This window comes from Equus caballus, chromosome 4 (genome assembly GCF_041296265.1).
Source record: "Equus caballus isolate H_3958 breed thoroughbred chromosome 4, TB-T2T, whole genome shotgun sequence".
NCBI lineage: Eukaryota > Metazoa > Chordata > Mammalia > Perissodactyla > Equidae > Equus > Equus caballus.
In genome coordinates this window covers 101186212-101213671 of record NC_091687.1, presented here as the reverse complement: position 1 = coordinate 101213671, position 27460 = coordinate 101186212, and the positions used below count along the sequence as shown (strand labels likewise).

Below are 27460 nucleotides of genomic sequence, written 5' to 3'. Positions count from 1 at the left end.
GTTTGGGCACCAAGGGGCTGCTTTGTAAAGGGTTTCAGGCTAGAAGCTTTGTAAGCTCTCTCCCTGAGTTACAGGTTGTGCCTGGGGTGCCTTCTGCCTTAGTGGTGTGTTTGGTTCCATCAAGCTAGAAAGGGCCAGAATGGGCCCATGGGAGGAGAAAGCAGGATCCATGGAAGGAGAATTAGGGATGAAGAATTTAGGAGGAGAAATAAAAGTGATTCCCCCAGGCAGTGTCCATCTGATCTCACCAGGCTGAGAGAGCAAACAGATTCAGGCAGAAAGAGGAAGCATTTAGTTCAAAAGTCCTTTTGGAGTCACTGATAGCCGGTTAAAGTGGGAACAGCCGCAGCTGCACAGTTCGAGGAGCCCCATGGAGGAGGAAGGCAAACTTACAGTGGGCAAGTGTTCAACCTGTTGGGAGATGAAGGCAGACGTTTTAGGATGAGCGAGATAGGCTCAGTTGCTCGATCTGATCATTTATATATGCAATCATTTAATGTGTGTTTACTTGATTGAATTTATATTATCTGTGTTATTTTTAATTGTGATACTAATATGTACAACAGTACAAACGATGCGGACTTGAATAAAGAGAAGGAATCCTGTTCACCTTTCTGATGCAATCAATGTAACAGGTTGAAACGTGGCCTCTGTAGATTTTCTGTGTATATAAATTCCTGGTACTTAACAGGCTTCTATATTTCTGGTGCCTAGGTGGAATCCAGTACTAGGTTCCCTGGTTTTGAATCCTGAATCCACCACTTACCAGCTTTGTGACTTGAGCAAGTGACAGATTCTCTGGCCATCAGGTTGTTTTTGCCCATCTATAAAATGGGGGTAGTGTTAGTATGTACCTCATAGGTTTCTTGTCAAGATTAAATAATTTATGCAAGCAGTTACAATAATGCCTGGAATCTGGTAGGCACTGTATTGTCGTTACTACTACTAAAATTACTAGGACTACCTTTATTGTTATGGTCTTTGTCAACACAAAAATGGGTTTGTGTCCTACATATTATGGTGATTTGAAATTTTCACTTAAAGCATACCTAGGACATTCTTCTAGGTAGATGCAAAATAGATTTAACTCATCCTTTGTAGTAGCTACATGTGATATTCTATGCAGATTATTACACTTCACTCATTCTCCTTCTCAAAAGTTGTCTTGCCACAAGCACATCACTGGTGTCGGTCTTACTCAGGATGCAGGAAAGGGGAAAACCAGCAGAGAGAACGGGAGCCCAGCTGTTCGCCGCCAAACCCCGCTGCCCTCGGGCCTCCAGTCTGGCCCAGGAGACAGGCCGAAAGAGGAGACTTGGCAGGAAAAGCGCTCCTGTCCTCTCTGGGCCCTGCTTTTCACATCTCCAGACCACCCGCCCATCCCTTTGTCACTCTCCACAGATATTTCTTCTCCCGTGGACTAGCTCAGAGTACAGGGAGAGCTACAAGGATGTGAGTTCCCCGCTGTGGGTGTCTTTGGAGCATCAACACTGGTGGCAACACAGGCCCAGAGAGAAGGGGTCTGATGGGAAGCTCTTTACAGGATGTGTAGAGTGGCTGGCTGGGGGCTGTGCCCCAGGGTCTTATGATGGGAATAGTGGGCTGTGAGGGGCTTGGGATCTGTGGATAGATGTGGCTTTGGGTTAGAGATCCTGCATCCACAGGAGTAAAAAATGATTCTAGGGAACATTCTTTGTCATTTACTTATCTCCATTTCTAGATTTTCCTTTATCAATCTCCATTTGTGTGGTGGTGAGCATCCTAGTACATGTGTCTTTAATACTGCTGCTCTTATTCTTGTAAGAAAGGTTATTAGAAGAGGAGTTGCTAGTCTAAGGCTAGGCACACCTTTGAAACTGAGTTGCCACGATCAGCTTGCTTTCAGATTCTCAGTGTTTCCTGTAGATTGTGATCATGTCCCCATAGCCTTTTGGACATTGGACATTATTTGCTGCCTTCATTGTCTTCTCTTCCTCCTCCTCTTTCTTCTTTGCCATCTTTTTTGACAATCTTATGGGCAAGATCCACTATGTTTTCATACATCGTATTTGCCCGATTAGTGAGATTAAGCATGTTTTCCTCAACTAATTGGCCATTTAAATTTTCTCTTCTGTGATTATCTTCTCTTAGAAAAATAGGATTTCAATAGATAGAAAAATGTGGGAGAGGGAACAGGAAGGAGATTGGATCTAAAATGAAAGCAGGGCATGTCAGCGATGCCAGGTGTTCTGGCAGCTGCAGAGAGGTTGGGTGGCAGGAGATACGCTGGAAGAGTGAGGAACAGCCAGCCCTGGAGACCTTAAACCCCAAGATGAGGCTCAGACTTTCCCCTGTGGGCAAAGGCAAAGCTCTGCGGGGACTTCTTTTCTGGGAAATAATACCACCAGTGGCTCTAGAATAATAAAGGCTAGAACTGATACTAGTGACTTAGAATGAGTTACTGAGGACCCCAACTAGGTTAACGGCAGCATGATTGGAAACTGTGAACGACATTGACGGGACTTGTGACCAGCTGGATAAGGAGCAGAGGGAGAAGGGAGCAGAGACACAACTGTGACTCTGTGTGGTTGGCTGTCCTGGTTATTTGTGGACACCAGGAGGAGCAGGGAAGGGACAAGCTCTGATTAACCAGCTGTTCACTGATTGTATCTTTTTACTAGTTCTCTGAGGTAGAGGTTACCCTCTTTAACAACCAGGGACATGGAGCTTATGTCATTTACCTCAGAGGAGCTAGTTTGGAGGAAAAGAATAAATTTAAGACTTCTTTAGTTTTAGAGACCACTACAAATGGTAGAGTGTGCCCTTTGAGTGGGGGTCTTCAGTTTATTCCTTACGTCAGGACCAGGACCTTTTCGTCCATGGCCTGGGGAAGGCACAGGGAAGCCCTCTGCCAAGGCCTTTTTCAAGGGCCCATAGAAATACTTGAGAACTAAATATAGTAAAAATTCGTATTAATATTGGCTCTAAAATATGAAAACTATAAGGTCAGAATCAATAAATGCTTAATCCAGTGTTTTGTGAAATGGGACATAAGGTTAGTGTTATTTTTACTTTTTAAGAATTCTCTATTCACAAATTTAAATAGTTTACTCTTAACCAAGTAATTATAAGCAAATATATATTTGTATTTGTGTGTGTATATATACATATATATAATAAATAATTGAATACTCATATATATATATATATATGTATAATAAAATAATGGAAAGGCACTTAACCTGTGGTATTTCCTTTAATCCTCAGGACAAACTATGTGGTAAGTACTATTATCCCTACTCAATAAATCAGGAAACTAAGTCTGAAATGTGTTGTCCGATCTCACAGTTAATAAGCAGCAGACCTGCAATTCAAACCCAGACAGCCTAACTCCAGGGCCCGAGCTTGTGAAACTTTGCCCTATTACCTCGAGAGTGAGCATATTCTCTGACAAGGGAAATAGAAAAGAAGTAAGGGCTGAAGAAAACAACAAGGATTATCTGCATTTTCAGAAGAGATGAGGGAAGGATAGAAAGTAAGTGGTTCAAGAGATTGAAGATGATGAGGTTGTCATGGGCCATAACATAGAGGTGGTAAGAGCCTCAGGGGCCAGGAGAGCAGCGTTGTCCAGTGCCGCCAAGTGGTCAGTGAGGATGACAAGCCCTCGATGTCCTGATTATGAAAACATGTCTTCCTTGAGGGATCTGTTTATTTGATAAAGTACGTAGAGCAGAGGTCAGACTGAAGAGCGTCCTTAAGCGGGGAGCTCATGAAGAAGCAGAGGACTTTTGTGAGTTCCATCCACAGACAGACACACTTTCTACGCTGTGTCCAGATACAAGTAAGAGTCTGCCGTAATTTCGTGATGTGTTACCTCCTGCTTCTGGTTGCCTGGGACCTGGATTCAAGCCTCAGAGAACTTCTGCTTTTATCTTACATGGCCTGTGACTGTGACCAAAGAACCTTCTCTGAGAACCAGACTTTTCAGACTAAAAGTCCGGGTTCCCCAAGTTGAGATCAAGAAGATCAATGTGAGAGTTGAGTGGGGTGGAGCGGGGGTAACACCACTGTATTGGTTTCCAGGAGCTGCCATAGCAAATTACCACAAACTGGGTGGCTCACAACGGCAGAACTTTATTCTCTCACGAGTCTGGAGGCTTAGAAGTTTGGAATCCAGGTGTTGGCATGGTTGGTTCTTTCTGCAAGTTCTGTAGGAGAATCTGTTCCATGCCTCTTTCCTAGCTTCTGGTGTTTGCCAGCAATCTTTGGCATTCCTCGGCTTACAGATACATTACTCTAATCTCTCCCTCCGTCTTCTCATAGAATTCTCCCCTGTGTATCTGTGTCTGTGTCCCAATTTCCTCTTATAAGAACACTAGTCATTAGATTAGGATGCACTCAAATCCAGTATGACCTCATCTTAACTTGATTATATCTGCAAAGACTCTATCTCCAAGTAAAGTCGTATTCGTAGTTACTGGGGGTTACGATTAAACATCTCTCTTTGGGAACACAATTCGGCCCTCATTCTTCACTTATGTTTGTTCCCTTCTGTGACAGAAAAGTGTTGAGCTCTTTGAGTTTGACCATAAAAGTTTAAGAGGACAGGGGGTGATGGGGTCTGCCAGATGAGAGACACCAACACCCCTGATGAATGCTTGAATCGTTTCACAATGTCAGTCTCATCTGCATATTGGAAAGAATTGCCGCAGCTAGTGGAGGAATGAACTGCTTGACTTGTTTCTTTGCGTATCTTTGTTATTCTTGTTTCCTTGTTGTTCTTCACCAAGCTAAGTCTTTGCTTTCCTCTCTGCAGAAACTGATCCAGCCATGGCGACTCCCTCTGCTGCCTTTGAGGCCCTTATGAATGGAGTGACAAGCTGGGATGTCCCCGAAGATGCCATCCCGTGTGAACTGCTTCTTATTGGAGAAGCCTCCTTCCCGGTGATGGTGAATGACATGGGTCAGGTCCTCATTGCTGCCTCCTCCTATGGCCGAGGCCGCCTGGTGGTGGTGTCCCACGAGGACTACTTGGTGGAAGCCCAGCTCACTCCCTTTCTCCTCAATGCAGTGGGGTGGCTTTGTTCTTCCCCTGGGGCTCCCATTGGTGTACACCCATCCTTGGCACCTCTGGCCAAAATTCTCGAGGGCTCTGGCCTAGAGGCGAAGATTGAGCCAGAAGTGAAAGACTCCCTGGGGGTTTACTGTATTGATGCCTACAATGAAACCATGACTGAAAAGTTGGTCAAGTTTATGAAACGTGGAGGGGGCTTGCTCATTGGAGGCCAGGCCTGGGATTGGGCCAACCAGGGTGATGATGAAAGAGTTCTGTTCACGTTCCCTGGCAACCTTGTGACCAGCGTGGCCGGCGTGTACTTCACTGACAACAAAGGGGACACGAGTTTCTTTAAAGTCTCTAAGAAGATGCCCAAGATCCCAGTCTTAGTTAGGTGAGTGTGAGTGGGGAGTTGGTCCCAGGTTAAAAAGCAGACACGGTTCTTGTCTTCAGGTTACTCCTAGGCTAACAGAAGAGAATGTGGTGTTCAGACATGAATTCACCATAAATCGAACAGATTTTTAAGATACCCCAAGGCACAGGAGGGGCAGGGTCCTGGTTGCTGCTGCCTCCTCAGACCAGAACACTTAGCTCTTTGAGGGGAGAAACTTAGTGACCATTATGTCCCCCAGTGTCTTAATAAAATAGGTTGCTGAATCCCAGAGCTGGCATTGCTAATCCAGGACACTTCATAGCAGAAGGTTGCTTACAACTGAAATGTATGGAAAAGGAAAATGGACATGAGAGACTCCTCGAGACAGTCTAGAGAGCTGTGGGAAAGGTTTTGAAATGTCCAGGTACCTGGGATTAGGATGGAAGTAAGCACTAGAGGATTCAGAAGTTGAGACAGGAAAGATGTCACAAGTTCTATGTGTGAAATCTAGGAGTAAGAGAGGATTTTATCTCTGGAGGCAAAAGTCCTGATGATGGAGAATGAAGGAGGTGGTTGATGGGTACAGAGACAGGCTACACTGAAAGTTCTTTGAGAGCATTGCCCAGCCTGTGCCATTCACAGTGTGCTCCAGTACCTCATACAGTGCTGAACATCAAGCAAGTTAGTTGGTGCTCAGTAAACATTTGTTGGATGGATGATTGGATAGATGAGGGGAGAGATTAGAAGCTAGAGTAGTCCCAGGAGTAGAAAAAGCACACCAGGCCACACCCTGTATTGTCCATTGAAACTCTCAGCATCCTTGGAGCAAAGAGCATTGATGTTTCTGACTGATGGGAACAAAGTAAGGTAGGACCAGCTTGGGAGGGCACATCAGGGTTAGTATAGAGACAGAGGGAATGAGCTGTGGCCTTTCCTTGGCATGGCACTCCTGGAGCAGCCCACAGCTCCCATTTCACATGTGCAATGAGGAGAGCTGCAGGTGTTCAGAACCATAGTGATTGATCAAATTGATCAAACTTCGGTTAACCAATAATCTTCATCCTAAGGCACAGGAAGGTAAGACTTGGCCATAATTCTTTTTTTTTTTTTTAACAGTCTAATCCCCCTTAGTTGCCTTAAAATACGTTTTTCTCTACCAAAACCATACCTTTTTTTCTTTGGCTGTGCCTAAATCATCTCTCATCATCACTGAATCTGAATTTGGGGGGAAATTAGGAGGGGGTGTGTGTGTATGTGTGTGCATGTGCATGCGTTTGTGTGTGTGTGCATGTGAAATCAACTTGAAGGCTAATGCTTGAGGAAAAAAGCAGACCTAATAAGGGCAGTATATAGAATCTACTGTGGAGATTGTGGGTTATCAGTACTGATTATTTACTAGGTAAGATTGCATCACAACTCTTGACTCTCTTTGCATATACAAGTTGGTCTGTCCTAGCATTAGTCATGTTAGGTGGGTCGTTTTTCGAATTGTGGATGGATTGAAGATGGCGACAGTGACTTTCCTGATTTCCCTGAGCTAATTGGCTGAGATGAAGTAGAGAAAATAAAGTAAAAGGTGCAAGAGGGGGTGTTAGTGTGTGTGTGTGTGTGTGTGTGTGTGTCACATGAAATACTACTTGAATGCATAGGTTGAGATTAGTAGGGAAAGAGAAAACAAAAAACCTCTCCTCACCCCCCAGTATTCTTAGTATTAGCTCTCAAGTACCCAGTGCTGGGAGGGAAACATTAAGCTGTCTTTCTCCCGCCTGGTGGTGTGGTGGTCACCAAACCATACATATTTGTCAAAATTCATTAATTGTACACCTAAATTGAATGAACTTTATGTAAATTAAACCTCAATAAACCTTTAAAAATGTTTTTATTTTTTTGAGGAAGATTAGCCCTGAGCTAACATCTGCCTCCAATCCTCCTCTTTTTACTGAGGAAGATTGGCCCTGAGCTAACATCCGTACGCATCTTCCTCTACTTTATATGTGGGATGGCTGACACAGCATGGCTTGATAAACGTTGCCTAGGTCTGCACCTGTGATCCAAACTGGCAAACTCTAGGCTGCCAAAGCAGAACTTGTGAACGTAACTTCTATGCCACCGGGCTGGTCCCCTAAAATAGTTTTTTTAAAATAAAACTTTAAAAGGTATAGAAACAGTCAGAGATATAATCAGATTTATGTATCAGGATTGCAGCTCTGCATTATTTCTTATATGGAAGAGTAGAATAATTAAATAAATTACAGACCATTATGTAATGGATTGTTAACCAACCATTAAAATATTTTCCCAAGAATGTTTAAGGACATGGGGGAAATCTTTTGAGAGTAATATTAAATGAAATAAAGTAGGATGCTAACCTCTTGTTCAAAACATTCCCAATTTTGTTCAAAAAATACAGCTGTGTGTAGAAAATATATAAGAAAAAAGCCCAAAATGTTAGTAATGGGTAGATCTCTGGGTTGTAGAATAACAGATGATGATTTTATTTTTAAACTTTATTTTGAAAACTTTCTATCAAATTTTATTAATAAGGCATGTATTTCATTACCTCTCTTCAGATGCAAGAACATTAAAAGACAAAAAATAATTCAGAAATCATATTAAAGATCTTCCACATGTGTACAACACAACACTTTCTATTACATAAACAGAAAATATAAAACAAAATTCTAACTCTCCTAATAGGTCACTTTTTTCACTTTCTAATATCTGTGATATACATATATATGTGTGTGTATGTGTGTGTATATATATATATGTATATAGTATTGCCAGTATTTTTGGATTATGATTCTTCTTCATGGGATACTCTTTTTAAACTTTTTCAATATTGCTAGATCTTTTATTTTTTAAATTTTCATTTGAAAAAGGATTCATTCATAAACCCACAATACAACTCTTTTCATCTTGCATATTGTTTTTCCCATTCTTTCATAATTTTACAGTTATCATCATAGTATATACATGCTATTTTGAATTCTCAAAAGTATTTTTTATTCTATATAATCTTTAAAATTATATTAGGTTCATTTCATATGATTTTAGTGTGTATGCCTTATTTATTTAATCACTTGCCTACTGTTGAATATTTGGATCTTTCTCCACTCTTATGATAGGTAATACTGTACAAGACACCAAGATGCTTCTATTAGGATTCAAGAAGGAAGATTATTTCCATCACAGGCTGAGTGAGGTTCAGATTAAAAGCCCATATGAATTTAGTTACTCTGTCAAAGTGTCTTGTTATTTATTTTTAAACCCTTATTTGAATGTGTGAGTATGAATTAAGATAGCTTTAAACCTATTGCTTGCACATTTCTGACGGTCAAATGAAATTCTAAATATGATCCTGATATCCTCTCAGTCTTCTGAAAGAGGAAACCATCTACAGGTGTTTTCAAGATGAATCAAATTTTTATTAGAGCAAGTTATTACTTTTATGATCAGAAAAATAAAATCCTAAGTAATAAAACCTGATGATCTCCTCTTAGCCTGGTGAGAATAGCCATAGATGTCAGGGCAGGATCCTCATAGTCACTGCCCTCACCTCCTGCCTGGAAGGTGTCGTGAGCTGCCTCCATGTCCAGACATGCCTGTAGTCTGCTTCCTGAGCAATTTCTGCTCTTCCATCAGCTTTCTCCTCACTGGCTTCTGCCACACCTCCAGCTCTGAGGGCAGTGGCTATTGTACTTTATGTGCAGGACTAATCCCACGTTCTGTCTATTAGGTATTTTATTTGAACAGACAGTGGGTCTATTGTCATAAACTACTCACAGCCTTATTACAGGACTCTAGATTCTAGTAAGAGATTTTGTAAATCTTGGAAAAAGCAGATTTTAGAGAAGGCTGACTTTATATTTAGTCAGTTGCCACACTCTGTCTCCTGTTTGTTCTGTAACCTTGTGCCATAGCTGTCCTCTCTAAACCTCGTCTCTAAAGAGGGATTAATAATGACCATCTTTCAGGCTGGTTGTGAGGATTAAATGAATCAAGAAACATGCTCAAAGTACCTAAAATACTTTAATTATTTTGACATCCAGCCTCTACACTGTGGTATGTAAGTGTATGATGTCATCAGTACCATTCCCAACCACTGAAAATTACCTAGCATCCGTCATTATGTTGCTTTGCCCCACTCATACCTGTTGTTCCAATTGTGTAAGTTACTGACATTTTAACTGGTATTTTTTTCCTACTTCTTTCACCAAACTGAGGCAGCATTGTTATGATCGACTGCCACCTTTTACCCTCTTTATACATTTAACAAAACAGGTACTAGGGACTGAATTGCCTTTACCAACAAAGGATTTGGTGCAGATTAAACATCGTTGGATAAGCAATCTTCAGGAGGTTTCAGGAGAATCAACCAGAATAATTTGTGTACTCTCTCTTTTGGATAAGAAGGCCTCTTGTTTCATTTTAACCCAGATCTCAGGTTTCTGTTACAGTGTTCTAACTGTGTTGTTCCTTCCTCCATTCATTTAGACATTTATTGAGTGTATTCTATATCCCAGGCATTATTTCTTATTTCAATAAAATGATTTCCGAAGATCTGAGAATTAGGAATACAGAAACATCTTTAATAACCAAACCTGGAATAAATCACAAAAACCAAAATAACTGTTGTAGGAAGAGGGCTGTGATACTGTGGTTCAGTAGAACCTGGAAACCGGGGATCTACTGCCTGTAACTGCACGGCGTGACCGTAGCATGTCCTTTCACCTCCCTTTCTGCCTGTAACTGCACGGCGTGACCGTAGCATGTCCTTTCACCTCCCTTTCTGCCTGTAACTGCACGGCGTGACCGTAGCATGTCCTTTCACCTCCCTTTCTGCCTGTAACTGCACGGCGTGACCGTAGCATGTCCTTTCACCTCCCTTTCTGCCTCTAAACGGAAGGTGCTGGACGAGAAGGTCCGTGTCCTCGTTTTAGCTATTGCTCCATTGAGACTGGTTTTCAGTCTTCAGTGATCCCTGAATGTTGCACAAATGGTCATGTTCTAAGATGTACACATGCTCCAAATTCCTTGGCTTGAAAACACCCTTGCAAAACCTGAATTGACAAACAATATTAATTGATGTGCTCTCTCTTTCTCTCGATATATATATATCCCCTTCATTTTGAAAGATGGCGAAAGGATATTACACACCAAGAATCTTTTGAATTCTAGGTGATTAAGACTTCAGAATTTCAAAAATTGAATATCTACTTGAAATGAGCTCAAATGAAACAGGAAAACTGCCAAATTACTGAAGATAAACGTGAATATAACTCCCCTAGTAGTTTGGAAAACAAATATTTGAGCAGATATTAATAAGCATATTTATAACAAGGATCCACAGATCCTTGGAGGTCGCTGCTGGTTGTATGTTAGGAATATATAGAATGCTAATCATGGATGTTATGTTGGGATCATGGCCAGGCAGTGGGGGGTGCTTAGCTAACTCATGCTGTGTGCTGCTTAGTACATTCTTAGCCGTGTAGGGTAAAATTGTGTTAACTGTCGCAAAACAAACCAGAAGCTTTTAGAGAGGGAATGCGAGTGGGAAGATATGCCACTTTAGAAGATAAATTGCTAAATCGCAATTCCGTTTTTTTTTTTTCCTTTTTATGAACATTTTCCTTTATTCATTTTCAAAGTATATGCTTTTTGGGAAAAAAGTGAAATAATCCGCAAATGCACAGAGTAAAAAGTGAAAGATCTTCGTCCTCCACCTCTCCCTCTACCTCCTGCTAATTTCATTCTTCTCCCCAGAGGCAATCACTGCTAACAGTTTGGACTGTGTCTTTTCTGACTTCTGTCTGCATTCCTGTATATGTATTGGGGTTGGGGTAGGAATGCTGGAGGAGTGGAGAGACAGAGGAAGAGTGATCTGCAGCTTGATTTCTCACTTAATACATCTTGAATATGTTTCCATATGCCTCTGTAGAGGTGTGCATCATCCTTTGGTAAGGGCTGTATGTCATTTCACAGTCGGAGTGTTCCGTAAGTCATTTAACCATCCATCTATTAGTATACATTATGGTAATTTTCTAATTTTTTCTCTTATAAATAATGATACAGTGAATATCCTTTCACTAAAACCCGTAGGTTTGATATACATATACCTATTCATTTTAAATACTTGACAGTTTCCTTTTAGAAACATCTTATTTTGGAAATCTTAAAACATATACAGAAAGAGAAAATAAATCAATGTGCACACATGTACCCATCACCAGGTGCCTCAATTATCAACTCCTGGCTCACTGGTATCAACTCATACGCCACCCACTCCTTCTCCACCCAGGGGAATGCAAGTCCCTGACATTGCGTCATTTCATCCATGATGATCCGTGATCCATAGTGTATCTCTGAAAGATAAAGACTGCTTTTTAAATAAAACCGCAGTGCTGTTATCTTTTTTTTAAATAACGTTATTTTTTCTGACCTAACAATGTCCATGACACTGTCATTTTGTGAAAGCATTCTGTAAGTAGCCCTGTTTGTTACGTACATCTCTCTATACTTATTCCTTAGACTATCGAGATTATTTTTATTTTTCATGAATTACTTAATTTTTATATACTAGACCTAAAAGATTTCTAAAACAATTATATTATACCCACAGTATGATTTTGGAATTGAATTTGGCTTTTACTATATATTTTTCAAAGCTGTATTTTGGGTTTCTAAAAACTCACGATTCTTTTTTATGGTTATACATTTTTGTCAGTATAAAATATCCTCCTTTCTTGCAACTAAATTTTTCATCTTAACTCTGGTTTGTCTAATATTATGATTACTATTCCTACTTTATTTGTTTCTTTGTTGATTCTTTTATTCTGTCTTTCTGTTTCTTTTTAAAAAGATTTATCTTAACATCAATATGATTTTTTTAACCTAATGAGAGAACCGCTGTCATTTACAAGGGAAGTAATCCATTTTTATCATCAAGAAAATTGATGTTTGTTCTAGTTGCTGTCGTCTTGCTCAATTTCTTTCTGTCGTACTTTCTTTTTGCGTCTTTTTAAATTTTCCTTTACTGCCTTTTGCTCAATTGGTTCAGTTTCTTTTTTCATTCTTGCTAATTGGAAATGACACATAATTTTTCTGTTTTTCTCGTAGTTATCCTTAATTTTTTCCCACGTTTTTATTTAAAATTTTGCACACTTATGGAACAGTTGGGAGAGTAACATAATGATAACCAATACCCTTCACCTAGATTCACCAGGGTTTAGATTTCATCACATACACTACATAAACCCACAGGACAGATTTTCTTGCCTGACCATTTGAGAGTAACCTATAGACATTGCGACACTTCACACCTAAATTCTTCAGCATGTATCTCCTAAATACAAGGGCATTCTCCTGCATAACCACGGTTCAATGATCACAATCAACAAAATGTAGAATTGGTACAATTCTGTTGTCTAATGTCTGTATTCAAATGTCTCCAATTGTCTCAACAATGTCTTTTTTAGATTTTCTTTTTTTAAACATTCGCACCTGAGCTAACATCTGTTGCCAATCTTTTTTTTTCTTCTTCTTCCCAAAGCCCCCCAATGCATAGTTGTGTATTCCATTTGTGAGTGCCTATGGTTGTGCTATGTCGGATGCCATGTCAACATGGCTTGATAAGCAGTGCCATGTCCGCGCCCAGGATCTGAACCAGTGAAACCCTTGGCTGCCAAAGCAGAGTGTATGAACTTAACCACTTGTCCCAGGGCCGGCCCCTAGATTTTTTTTAAAATATAGGATCCAACCAAAACAGTTCCCCACCTTTTCTTATCTTTTGGGACATTAGCATTTTTGAGGCATCCACCCTCAGTTTGGATTTGTCTAATTGTTTTCTCATGATTACACTCATGAGATTGTAATCAAACATTCTTGGCAAGAATGCTACATAGGTGACGTGTTCATCACAATGTATCGAATTGGGAGGCACATGAGGTTAATTTGTCCTCTTATTGGTGATGTTAGAATTGGCCTTGTAGTTAAATTGGAGTGTGCCAGATTTTCCTATTGTAATAGTCCCTTTCCCCCTTTTTAACTAATTTAATCTCTGGTGTGACAATTTGGGACTATTCATATCCTCTTCACCAAGAGCCTTTCAGCCAGTGGTTTCAGCATCTTTCAATGATCTGTGCCTGAGTCAGTATTTACAAAAGTGGTTTCTTCTACCACTTGAGTAGCTCCTGCTCTTTTCTTAAAGATTCCTGTCAAGTGTCACCTCATCCAGGAAACCTCCCCCAACGGCCCTTACATTCTGAAATAGATGCCTCTTTTCTGTGATCCTGGAGCAAACTGACACGAGTGCTGACCCCAGCTCAGTGCACGTTTACTCCTAGGTTTCTCCCGGAATTGGATGGCATCCTTTTGTGAAGAAGAGCTTTCCCTCCCTTCCTGAGGGGCACAAATTACTAAAAGTGGCACAAGAAGAAACAATGTATGTGTTAAATGAGTTGAACTGTGATTAAAAACATTGCAATTAAGAACTAAATGCAATGTGGTATCTGGATTGGATCCTAGAAAATATTAGTGAAAAAACTGATGGAATTGGTAAAAAGTCCAGAGTTTAGTCAATAGTATTTTACCAATGTTAACTTAGTTTTGACATATGTACTGTGATTATATAGCATGTTAACATTAGAGAAACTTGGTGAAGGGTATGTAGGTACTATATTTGCAACTTTTATATTTTTTTAATTTCAAAGTAAAAATTTTATTTGAAATCAACAACAATGCAACAAAAAATCCCAATAAAGAAAATTCCAGGCCCAGATGGTTTCACTGATGAATTTTATCACACATTCAAGAAACAAATAATACTAAACCTACACTAACTCTTCCAGAAAATAAGGAGGAACATTTTTGCAACTTGATTTATTCAGCCAGTATTTCTCTGATACCAAAACCAGAGAAAGACACTGCAAGAAAACTACAGAACAATACTCCTCATGAACATATGGAAAAGTTCTTAATAAAATATAAATAAAATACAGTATAAAGAAAGAATAATACATCATGACCAAATAAGTAGGGTTTATCCTAGGAATGGTTTAACATTCAAACATCAGAGTAATTCACCATATTAACAATGAATGAGTAAAATCATATAATTCCACAGATGTACACACATGAAGTCTTTGACAAAATTCAATACAAAATCCTGCTAACATTTCAATAAGCTAGAAGTATAAAGAAACTTCTTCAACGTGATGAGTCATCTATGAGAAACCTATGGCTAAGAACATACTTAATGGTGAAATACCCTAAGATTGAGAATAAGATGAGGAAGGGTCCCTACTCTCACCACTTTTATTCAACTTTATACTAAAGGTCCTAGCCAGTGCCATCAGGCAAATAAAAGGCACCGAGATTAAACATCAAGAAGTAAACCTATGTGTGCAGAAAACATGATTATCTATGTAAAAAATTCTTAAAAATCTACAAGAAAGCTAGTATAATAATTGAGTTTAGCAAGATTGCAGGATACAAGATCCCTATGTAAGAATCAATTATATTTTTATCTACTAGCAGCCAAAAATTGGTCATTGAAATTAAAACTACAATATCAGTTAAAACAGGGCCCAAAATCATGAAATACTAACAGATAAATTTAACTAAGTATTTCACACAACCTGTGTGCTAAAAACTGGAAAACACAGAAATTAAATAAAACCTAGAGAAATGGCAAAATACACCACACTGATGGATCAGAACACTCAATGTTTTTAAGAAACCGTTTTTTTCCTAAATGACCTGTAGATTCAGTGCAATCCCAGTGAAAGTCCAAATTGATTCTAAAATTATATGCAATGGAAAGGAACTAATATAACCTAATTTCAAGACTCAGTGGAAAGCTAAAGTAATCAAAATGCTGTGTTACAGTTATCAATCTTTTCTATTATCACATCTGCTTTTGAGTCTTAGTTAGAAAGCCTTTCTTCACAGCCAGATTAGAAAAGATTTCACTCTTGGTTTATTATAGTACTTGGTTGGTTTCATTTTTTAAATTTATATCTCTGATGCATTTGGAATCTTTTCTTGTATATTGTGTGAACGGGTCCAGTTCATCTTTTTCCAAATGGCTATCCAGTTGTCCCAATGTTTATGAAAACATCTGTCTTTTCCCAGTAATATAAGACACCACCTTTATTATATACTAATAGCCATATTTACTGTTACCTTTGTTTTTTTAATTAACTTATGTTTTTATGTCTGAGTTGAGAATTAACTGGTTTTTATAATCTACCTTTCCATTCAAAACAAGAACTTCATTTGTCTCATTCTTGCACTTTCCATGCTCACCCCCTATCTCCCATATTTTGTTGAAGTCATCGAGTATTTTGGTTCCAACTTGATTTTGCCTCATTTTTGTTTGTTTCTTTGTTTTTAATATCATGGCTCTACTAATTGGAATTATTTCTTACCAGTCGCATCCAGTGTCTCAGGACCTTTCTCAGAGTTTTTCAGCGTTAGTTGTAAGTTATACTGGTATCCTTGCCCACTACTGTTTTGTGCAGCCAATTTGTTCTTCTATTGTATTCATTTTTGTTTTTTTTTAGACCTACAGCATAACCTCAGGTAACTTTTTGGGAAAAGTTTCATGAGTGGTAAATTTTATAAGCCCTTTGACATTGTTTCAGTATCCCCATGGTGCCAATGAAAAGTCTTAGGCAGCTGTGTGTCATACAGAGTATGTTCACTGGCCTAAAATGTTTTTAGGGCATTTGTTTCTTTCTGGGTCATTTGTGGGTTTTTTTTTCATTCTGACAGCCTTTAAGGCTTTGTCTTTATATTTGAAGTTCATTAACTTACCAGTAATCAACCACATACTGTACTGCATTTCATTTACCCTGCTTTGCATTCAGATAGTCATTTCATTCTAAGAACTCCAATCTATTTTTCAGCGCAAGGAAGTTTTCATCTAATTTTATGTTTGTTTCTTCTTTTTTCTCTTTTTTCGTTGCTTTTGGAACTCCTACTTGCTGGAGGTTAGATCTTCATATCTGTCCTTCATTACTGCTTCATTTTTTCTGATGATGGTCATCTGTTTGACCTTGAGCACTGCTCTTTGGAAGAATCACTTGACTCAATTTTCCTGTTGACTTATTCATGGTCTTCATCTACATCAAGACTCATTTTCTGCCCATGTATTAAGATTGGGATTATCTGTTTGGCAATTATATTTTTATTCTAATTAGTAACTTTTTATAGCAGCCTGTCCCTGCTATAGAGAGATAATATAGTATCTCAAAACTCTTCAATGGTTTACTGTATTTGTTTAGGACTTTCTTTGCCAATTCCCACTGTCAGTTCCTTGGAAGTTGGTTTTCTCTTGGCTTAGTTTGGTGCTTCTATTTCATGCTGTTAATTTTCATCAGATATTTGGTGATTCTTGTTTACTTCAGTATTAAATGGCATTCAAATTCTAGATTGATCATTATTGGTTACTGAAGTGTGTCTTCTCAGGACAAATGATAATCCCTGTTTTTTTTTTTTTATTTTCTTGATCTTCTTTTTGACATATATGCAGTTACACATTCTTCTAGTCTCATCGCTTTCTAGTCAGTCTGATTTCATTTGATTTATAGTTTCTATCAATTCCTCACTGTCCCAGTTCGCTGCTCGTACCCTTCTCTAAATCCAGTGCTATCATGGGTTTATTATTATTTTAATAACTTTTGTTTCATTTCAAAGGAGAATGGGAAAGAGAAGTAAAAATCCAATTCAGGTTTTTTCAACTTACAAAACAATTATTTATCTCCCTCCACATATGTCATGGCTGTTGAAAATAACAGACAGATGTCTCTGAGGATGCCCCCCTGGCTCAGCGTGAGCAGGACTCACCTGGGGTCATTGTCTAGAGGAACTTCTAGTGACTCAGTGTCTGGGTCTCAACTTTGACATTTGGTATCGCTCATCTTGTCATAACGGGCTAGTGTATAAGCCTTGATGCCAATGTATTAATTTAAAACATAATAGCCCACCTCTTCACCGACTTCATTTGTAAAACAATTAGTTGCCTGAAGTTTATAAGCAGAACTCCATACTATAAGAATTAAAACACATTTTTCATTTAATTTTGTGTACGTTTAAAGTACTAAAATGTTCAAAATGAATGTTTTTTATTTTATAATCGCCAAATTAAAGATAGACCGTACAAGGTGTTTCTTGAGAAACATAAATGGCACGAAACTACAACATTCTGGTTGGCCTGGCCAATGACGACTTTCTTTAGCAGATGATCATCAGAAGCAAGATTATAATCACAAGTTTGTTTGGGAAACCTGGAATTGGGGCAGGAAGAGCTAGTGGAATGATTTACTGGTCAGTGCTTCAAGGAGCTGAAGAGTCGTCTAGTAGGGTGATACCTTTATCTTCACGAAAAGGTTGCACCTACTAGGAGGACTAGTTTCCCCATCAGTTGATTAGAGTTCTACTAGTCCCAGCGAGTATGACGCAAATACTGCAGATAAGCTGTCCACCTGACCCCTGCTTTTCAGTGTTTCCTCACAGCTACCTTCTGACCATGAAGTTGCCACAGCTTCCTCTGACAAGAGGGCCGAGCCAGCCCTGGATCTCAAACTTACAGAGGTCACTCTACTCCTTACCTAATAATCCCACTGTTTATCCAGGGTTGCGTCACCCATTTTGGGTTCATTGGTGTCCTGAGGTCTTATAGGGGTTTGTTACCCACAGACAGGAACAGATGATGCTGAGAAAAACCTTACAGCATGGATATGCATCACTCCTCTAGGCCGGCAATGAAGGGGTGGAGTGCTAGGTGTAGACAGTCAGTCCTCTTGGGTTCAAGTAACAGGAGAGTCTCACTTGAGTTGGGGCCAGTCAGCTCCCCTGTCCCACTTTTTGAGATAATGTAACTCTTCTCTGGCACCACAAACTCAGCTCTCCATTGGCTTTATTTGCAGAAAATTAGCTGCAAATTTTATTATTTATAAACAAGACTCCTTAGAAGAATGAAAACATGATTTCCCATTCAGTTCTTTATATAATGCTTAAAAGGCTGAAATAAACACTTAAGCCAAGAATATTTAAGATACAGTATTGGGTAAACACAGCAGGGCTTCCTTCAAGATTTCTTTTGGAGAATTTGTACTCTGAAAATGAGCAGAGCAGAAGTAATGTCACTCTGTCCTCCCACTTCATACCCTATGAGGTCAGATCTGCCCACTTTGTTCTCCAGGTTCTCCTGTAAGAGCTAAAAAATCATAATATTAGTAGAGCTGACCCTTGCTCTATGCTGTGTGCTGTTCTAAATGTTTTATGTAGAGTCGCTCCTTTAATACAGAACACACATATCTTTTGCAGTTGTGAAGATGACCTCTCCGAGGACAGAGAGGAGCTCCTGCATGGGATTTCAGAGCTGGACATCAGCAACTCGGATTGTTTCCCATCCCAGCTGCTAGTCCATGGGGCTTTAGCCTTTCCCCTGGGGTTAGATTCCTACCATGGCTGTGTCATTGCAGCTGCCCGCTATGGCCGGGGCCGGGTGGTCGTGACTGGCCACAAGGTATTATTCACCGTTGGTAAACTGGGCCCCTTTCTGCTCAATGCTGTGCGCTGGCTGGACGGAGGCCGCCGAGGCAAGATCGTGGTGCAAACAGAGCTGAGGACACTGAGCAGCCTGCTCGCGGTGGGGGGCATAGACACCAGCATCGAGCCCCACCTGACCAGTGACGCGAGTGTCTATTGCTTTGAGCCCGTGAGTGATGTGGGAGTCAAAGAGCTGCAGGAGTTTGTAGCAGAGGGTGGGGGCCTGTTCGTTGGCGCCCAGGCCTGGTGGTGGGCCTTCAAGAACCCTGGAGTGTCCCCTTTGGCTCGGTTCCCAGGAAACCTCCTCCTCAATCCCTTTGGCATCAGCATCACAAGCCAAAGTCTCAATCCAGGGCCCTTTCGTACTCCGAAAGCAGGGATAAGGACCTATCACTTCCGCTCTACCCTGGCCGAGTTCCAGGTCATAATGGGCAGGAAGAGAGGGAATGTGGAAAAGGGCTGGTTGGCCAAGCTGGGCCCAGATGGCGCCGCGTTCCTGCAGATCCCTGCGGAAGAGATCCCTGCCTACATGTCTGTGCACCGGCTCCTGAGGAAGCTGCTGAGTCGATATCGGCTCCCAGTAGCAACCCGAGAGAACCCCGTTATCAACGACTGCTGCAGGGGTGCCATGCTCTCCCTGGCCACTGGTCTGGCCCACTCGGGAAGCGACCTCTCTCTGTTAGTCCCAGAAATTGAAGATATGTACAGCAGCCCCTACCTGCGCCCCTCAGAAACTCCTATCACCGTTGAGGTCAACTGCAACAATCCAGGTACGGAAGGCGGTGTGGGAGCTCAGCCTGTGGGAAGTGGGGGAATGGGGCATGATGGCTTCAGCACCTCATTTCAGGGATCTGATCACCTCCACGGGGCCATCTCCATCCTTTGCCATGTGCTTTCAAGGAGAAAGGGGTTGGGGTTTTAGGTAATGTTTGCAAGAGCCAAGTCAGGGCAGCTTGGAGGGGGAAAGATGTGCAGAGCTCATGAAGGGGCTCTGGGAACGCTGGGTGGAGATGCAATTGCGGAGTAGGGATAAAGTCTGCTCTTCCTATGCTTTTGGCAGGCACCAGATATTGCTGGATGAGTACCGGGCTCTACATCCCTGGGAGGCAAATTATAGAAGTCTCACTGCCTGAAGCTGCTGCCTCTGCTGACCTGAAGGTAAGGTCATGCCCCATCTCACCACATAACATGGAACCTGTATAGTCTTGCTCTCACGGTTGGTGTCTTATTTGATCCTCATAAAAACCCCATTGGTAATACAGGGCATGTGCTTTTCCCTTCATTTTAAGGATGAAGCAACTAAGGTGCAGAATAGCTAAGTGATTGATTTAAATGTGTAGATCTGATACATTTCAGAGCCGAGGACTCCACCCTACCCAACTTCTGGCTCAGGTTTTGTGCTTTTAATTTATGTCGTAGAGTGAGGACTAAGAAAGGTAGCGAATGGAAGCCACCCTGACATGGAGGAGAATTCAATAAATCTTAGTTCACTTTCCACCCCAGATGCATCTCCCATTGTAGCACAAGATCTCTCTGACTCTGGCCTGGGATGCCAGAGACTGTTCCTTGCTTGCCCAGGCCACCTTTGGCTCTGTCAGTTTCACATACACACACTCTATTCACAAAATTAAGTTTTCCTGCTCTATCCCCCTTGAGGGTCATTGTGATGGTTAGGGTCCATTCTGTGCTTCGTCTGTCCTGGAATTTGTTTAGCGTACACCCAGGGAAACAATCCCGGATTCCACTGAGTACAGGGGTCACTCCATCGGCCCGGGAATGGGGACCTTGGGGAAAGGAGGGACTGAATCAACCCTCCACTACATCAGCCAGTCACACCACCTCCACTGGGCCTCCTTTCTTGTAGCACCCAAAAGGCAGGATACCAGTGCTCCATTCCCAATGCCAGAATCACCACCGTGGAATAGGCAGCCTAGGATTCCATCTGTTGCAGAGACACCCAGGCACCCTTTGTGGGATTGTGGGTTACCTCTGGTGCCCCTCACATCACCGTGTCACCATGACCCTTTGTGGAGCTGTTTGACCCCCCTAGCAGGATCTTTACACATGATTTGCTGCATACAACCTCAAGGGATGATCCAATTTCATGGGGCACACACAGTTCATAAGTGGCCATGACCCTTCCTGTCCTCCCCTCCTGGGCACTCTCCCCTTCTGCCCATACTCTTCTCGTGGTGACTCTGGGGGGGTATCTGTCTGCTCCAGGTACAGATTGGCTGCCACACTGATGACCTGACCAGGGCCAGCAAGCTGTTCCGAGGCCCACTGGTGATTAACCGGTGCTGCTTGGACAAGCCCACGAAATCCATCACCTGCCTCTGGGGTGGCCTCCTCTATATCATTGTGCCTCAGAGCAGCAAACTGGGTTCCGTGCCCGTCACCGTTAAGGGGGCTGTGCATGCTCCGTACTACAAGCTGGGTGAGTGGAAGCTGTGGAGCGAACCCCGAGGGAAGGGGAGAGCTGCGGGTGAGGAGGTCCCTTGGGACTGTTTGGTGTAAGAAGAAAGTTTGGATTAGGGGAGGGAAGGAAGGTCAGCTTCCTTAGATTCAGCTTTGGGGCCAAGGAAATAAAGACCAAACTACATCCATGGGGACTTCACAGAGTAGAGATGGGGATATGTTTGTTCATGACCTTGATGTTCTCCTCCTGGGGTTCAAGTTGTATGTTTTAGTGTAAGGGATTTGGGAACGTGCGTTTAAAGTTCCATGGCCTCTCTTCCTAGGGGAGACATCCCAGGAGGAGTGGAAGAGGCGTATCCAGGAGCATCCAGGTCCCTGGGGAGAGCTGGCTACAGACAACATCATCCTGACAGTGCCAACCGCAAACCTCCGAACCCTGGAGAATCCTGAGCCGCTGCTTCGCCTCTGGGACGAGGTGATGCAGGCTGTGGCACGGCTGGGGGCCGAGCCCTTCCCTCTGCGCCTGCCTCAGAGGATTGTTGCCGATGTGCAGATCTCAGTTGGTGGGTGCTCTGGGCGAACCAACCCTCTGTGCATGCTGCCCCTAAGGGCCTCCCTTTTCCTTCAACAGCCATGCAGTGGGCAGCCAATGGGGTAAAAATATTTTTCTAGTAAGACATAAGATGTAATCCTTGTGATTTAAATGGAAATGAAAACATGCACCAAAAAAAGACTCAGCCACTTCCCCCCACAAAAAATTAGAAAGTACATAAATGTTCAATAATGATGGAATGGTTAAGTAAGGTATCATGAACTTTAAATGGAGATTAAGGAAGCCATTTAAAGTGATATTTCGATAGCATAAGGAAATGTGACAAAAAAGCAGGCTCTAGAAGTGTATCTATGCAGTTTGTTAATAGACGTAACAGTTGAAGGCAGCATGTCAAGAGACGGCATCAGACAGTGGGAATGATACGAAAAACAAGTCCTGGGCTTCACAGATGTCCACCAGGGACTTCAGGAGTGGGTGGAAATGGTGGAGGGCCTCCGCCTGGGTCACAGTTGTTGGGAGAAGGAATTTGACAACTTTGAGAAGGCATGAATAAAGAAATGTTTGCCAGTGGGTCAAGAGGCCTAAAAAATGAGGGGGTATATAGAAATTAAAGAACCATGGCCATCTTCCTAGACCCTAATCTTCTTGGCTTCCATAGATGATCATGATAAAGTAGTATCAGTGTGGGCGACTCCATATCTAAATAATGAGAGGGGACCACCCGCAACAGGTTCTTAATTTTGAGGGGCCTGGCCTCGTGGCGTAGTGGTTAAGTTTGCATACTCTGCTTCCGCGGCTCAGGGTTTGCAGGTTTGGATCCTGGGTGCAGATCTAGCACCACTTGTCAAGTCACACTGTGGTGGCATCCCACATAAAATAGAGGAAGATCGGCACTGATGTTAGCTCAGGGCCAATCTTCCTCACAAAAAAATAAAAGAAGAAAGTTCTTAATTTTGAGAAAACAGTATAATGACACAGGTTCATATGCACAAAGCACTCTCTTACAAATAGAAAAATTGAATAGTAACATGAATGGCTATTTATAACCTGCATCACTTCCTGTAGCCACACTCTCAGGTCAGAGTGAGGATGAAGGCATTATTACAGAATGGGAGGGTAAGGAGGAAAGCCCAGGAGGGGCTCAGTTTGGATTGCCCTTCTGAGCATTATGGGGTTCCTGAAGTCATCGGGGGCTACAGGTTGTTTTGAGATACAATACAGAGAAGAATTTTGTAAGACAGATGGAGAATGCTCTAACCCTTTCTTCCTCCCTCCTGCATTTTCCAGGCTGGATGCATGCAGGCTACCCCATCATGTGCCATCTGGAATCTGTGCAAGAGCTCATCAATGAGAAACTCATCAGAACCAAGGGGCTGTGGGGCCCCGTGCATGAGCTCGGCCGCAACCAGCAGCGGCAGGAGTGGGAGTTCCCACCACACACCACAGAGGCCACCTGCAACCTGTGGTGTGTTTATGTGCATGAAACGGTCTTGGGCATTCCTCGAGGCCGTGCCAATATTGCTCTGTGGCCCCCAGTTCGGGAGAAAAGAGTCAGAATCTACCTGGGCAAGGGTCCCAATGTGAAAAACTGGAATGCGTGGACTGCACTGGAAACGTATTTACAGGTACTGCGCAAGGATGGAGAAGCATGGGAACCCCCTACTGTGGGGCTCACCAGAGCAGCATTGTTACGTGGTGGTCTAGTGACCCAGGAGTCCTTCCACTATGGCCGTCTCCCACACAAGGCCTCGGGAGACCCTGACAAAGCCATGTGACAGTCCTATGTGATGATGCCTCTCAGTGCATCACTTAGCATGATTCTAAAGTGGCCTTAATTGCCTCAGCCCCACCCTCACCCCATGATTTTGAAGAGATTCGTGAGACTAGGCAGAAAGCACTAAGAAAGGTTAAAAAATTTTGGAGGCAAATGTAGTATAAATATAATTACGATCACCGGCTTTAAACACAGATAGACCTGAGATTGAAGCCAAACTATGCTATTTAATAACTATCTAAAACCAAACTACCCCTCACACATACTCAATACATGGGATAGGACCTATGTTTTTTCCTTAGATGAGTATACCATGTCCTCATCATGACTTGGCAGTGCCTCAGTTTCCACCTTGTAGGCAACCTAGGATTCCTCACTGGCCTGGACATGGAGGTTGCCTTTGCCTTTGAATTATCATGCAGCACCCCACGTCCGTCCCCCCGAGTCCCTGGATCCATTCCCAGCTCACTGTGGAGAGTGTCATCACCTGGGATTCTGGAACTCACTCTCAGGACAGGCGCACTCTATTCTGGTTCTTCTGCCTGTCTGAGTTCCTCTCTGCTCATTCCCACTGCCACGAGAATGACAGTGAAACCCCCAGGGCGACTCTACTCTAACCTTGTCGTTGGGGCTGCTTCACCCCAGGGATAGAAGCTCCTCATCTGTGAGATCAAGTTGAGGTTGGTCTCGGGAACTGCCAACGTCCCTCTCAACCCTAAAGGTCCATAACACAGCCTAACGTGGGCTGCTTCCAGTGGCCTCAGGATGGCTGCCTTTTTCTAAAATTATGCCTTACTCTTAATTCTAGACTTTACATAGTCTTCTGCCTCTACTGGGCTCACCTTTTTCCCCAAAGGCAATTTTAGTAGCCTTGCAAATTCACACAGACCTATGATTAATGAGGATTGTGTCACAATAAGAGTAGGAGTTCCCCAGTTATTGGGGTTTAAATTTGCAACTATGAAAGAGGTAAGGTTTTTCTCACTTCAGCTCGTTTTGAAGCCTTGTGTAATATCCGATCACCACTTTCATAATCTAGAGAGATATATGAATAATGCAATTGGTGGTAAATACTGATAATAATCATGGCAGTTATGACCGCAACATCATTTATGGAGTGTCCGTTTTTGTCAAGCACTGTGCTAGCTCAGAGACCCTTCTTAAGATTAGAATATGCAAGAGCAGCATGTAGGGCCAGCAGGTAAACAGGAGAGGGGGCAGTGATATGAAAGCAGCGTCCGAAGAGTTAAATGCTTTCAGTTCCTTGATTAGAGTGTTTGTTGCATCTTCTTTTTATAGATGAAGTGTCTCATCCTATTGCTGCTTTCTCTTCCAGCTCCAGGAGGCCTTTGGGTGGGAGCCATTCATCCGTCTCTTCACTGAGTATCGGAACCAGACCAACTTGCCCACAGACAATGTTGACAAAATGAATCTGTGGGTGAAGATGTTCTCCCACCAAGTGCAGAAGAATCTGGCTCCCTTCTTTGAGGCCTGGGCCTGGCCTATCCAGAAGGAAGTGGCTACCAGCCTGGCCTATCTGCCTGAATGGAAGGAAAATATTATGAAATTATACCTCCTCACACAGATGTAAGGAGTGCCCAGCGAGGTGGCAGGTAGAGAGGTTTGGGGAGGTAGGCAGAGATGGGGATTCACTCCTCGACCTCTGTCTCTTAGGGTTCTAGGCTTGTCCCCCAGCTCATTGGCCCTGGGTCCTATTGCATAGTTCTGTGTCTAGGAAGTGGGTTAAGAACAAAGCAAAAAGGGGAATCAGAATTTCTCAGGAGCAGGGCCTTGTGTGGATGAGTCTTGTTCCTCTGCTCTGAGCTATATCGGCCCAGTTCTGAGAGCTTCGGCACCTGCTTCTATGACACCCCTTGCTTCAACCATCATGGGCCATAGTCCATAGAGGGTAGTTCTCATCCTGGCATCCTGAGGGCTCTCTGGGCTTTTATTTTTAATCAGTAGTTCTAAAAACTCTGACCACAGAATCCAACTGAAACAGAAATTTAACACGATAACCAGACCAGCTCCCTGATGGCTTGTATACTTGGCGTCTTGAGTGGTCTTCAAAGAGCTTGAAAAGCAATCTGATGTGCTAGAAAGAGCCCATAGCTAGGGTTAGCTCTTGGGAAAGTCATTTTATGTCTGTACTCCCATTTCTGTGTGTGAGATGAGGATAAAAATCCGTGCCTCACAGAGTTATGAAGACTCAGATTGATAATTCTAAAGAGGTTTGTGAATACGGTGCACCCACTCTAAGGGACTTTTATTTCGTGCTGGTGCACAGAGTAGGGAGCGTGCTCCTTCTCATTCTCTTGCCACAGCCTAGAGGTTATGATCATCATCTCTCACACTGACTCGCTGTGTCAAATCCCAGTTCCTTCACCTATTGGTGGTATGATGCTGGACAAGTTGCTTAACTTCTCGGCAAATCGATTTCCTCACCTGTAAAGTGGGATCTATTTCATAGGATTATTGTGAGGATTAAATCAGTACAGCTAAAAGTGACTAGAATAGTATGTGCTAGTTAGTAGGTACTGAGAAAAATGTTAGCTGTCATTATTGTTATCTAATAACTCAATGTCATTTTAAAGCTAGACTTCGCTTTTAGATGGCATTTACAGAGGCAGTGTCATTAATCCTATCCCATCCTGTCCTTTATACACCAACCTCTGAAAGGATTCTGGTATGTTCACTTTATAAATCTAAAGGAAGGGCTCTAAATTCACAGTGGGGTCTTAAAAGCTACTTGGGGTTTGGTCTCTTTATTCAATTCTCTTTCAGGTAAAATTCCTTCTTTAATTAAATCAAGAGTGGAAGTCACTTGAGAAACCAGAATAATTCCATGAGGGTGTTTGTCTTTAGTGAATGATGGGCATTCGGCTTAGTGATGGTGTTTATACTTCTATAGTGACACAGATCCTGTCACTGTCAAGAGTTTTCGTTTTGGCAGATTCAGTCCTCACACATGTAGAAATCTTTACTTTGCAACAAGCTAATTGCATACAGCCGACCCAGATTTCATCTAGTTATAACACATTCAAAGATTTTCTTAAGTTTTCTTGTAATCTTATTCAGAACCTCCCATTTCTTTGTAGTTTTAACTGTGAGTTGGGGCTGTAGGATTAATGTTGTATACATCCAGCAAGTTTTCCTTTAGCTAACTTCTTTTTACTTGGTTATATTAAAACATCATTTTATTTGTTTTACTGGCAGTTGGGTAGATGCATAGACAATAATATTTGACCTAGATGTTGTTTTTCTTTGGATTCCTTTATCATGTCATTTCTCAATCTAGAATTATTTTCCCTTATTGAATATCTGTCATCTAGATGTTTTAAACATAGATGTTGAATATTCATTCAACATTTAAAATAATTACTATCAATTAATGGAGTGTTGAGTATGCCAAGTATTGTACTGGTTCCTTTCTATAGATGGTTTTATTTAATCTTCACGATAATCTTATGAGACGGAAATTTATCATTCCCATTTTAGGAATTAGTGAACTGAATTTTATGGAGATCAAGTAAATTGCCTAAGGCTACGTTGCTAATAAGTGGGAGAGCTGGGGTTTGAACCCAGGCATTCTGATTACAGAATGGGTATTAGTAACTACAGTGCTTTGAATAACCAAATAAATGAGTGAATGAAGAAACCAAGCAACAAACAAAGGGACCTCTATGTCCCTACCTGCCAGAGCTTTGGCTGCTTGTACTTACCCCTTATCTAATTTTATCACAACAAAAA

General features: G+C 41.9%; 1 protein-coding gene across 12 annotated transcripts in view; it reads left to right on the top strand.

Annotated features, from left to right (window-relative positions):
• Positions 1–27460, top strand: part of TCAF1 (TRPM8 channel associated factor 1) — a 47926-nt gene that overhangs the window by 17530 nt on the left and 2936 nt on the right. For 3 of the 12 annotated variants that reach the window (XM_023639885.2, XM_070265124.1, XM_023639883.2), the window contains exons 2-9: positions 715–782; positions 4796–5429; positions 18741–19735; positions 20026–20123; positions 21189–21402; positions 21707–21946; positions 23224–23561; positions 25047–25297. In XM_023639885.2, the coding sequence (XP_023495653.1) occupies positions 4810–5429; positions 18741–19735; positions 20026–20123; positions 21189–21402; positions 21707–21946; positions 23224–23561; positions 25047–25297 (2756 nt within the window). In that variant the 5' untranslated portion in view covers positions 715–782; positions 4796–4809. Of the gene's footprint in view, positions 1–714; positions 783–4795; positions 5430–18740; positions 19736–20025; positions 20124–21188; positions 21403–21706; positions 21947–23223; positions 23562–25046; positions 25324–27460 lie in introns of all 12 variants that reach the window. The other 9 variants (XM_070265129.1, XM_070265125.1, XM_014739308.3 and 6 more) reach the window with 3 other exon arrangements.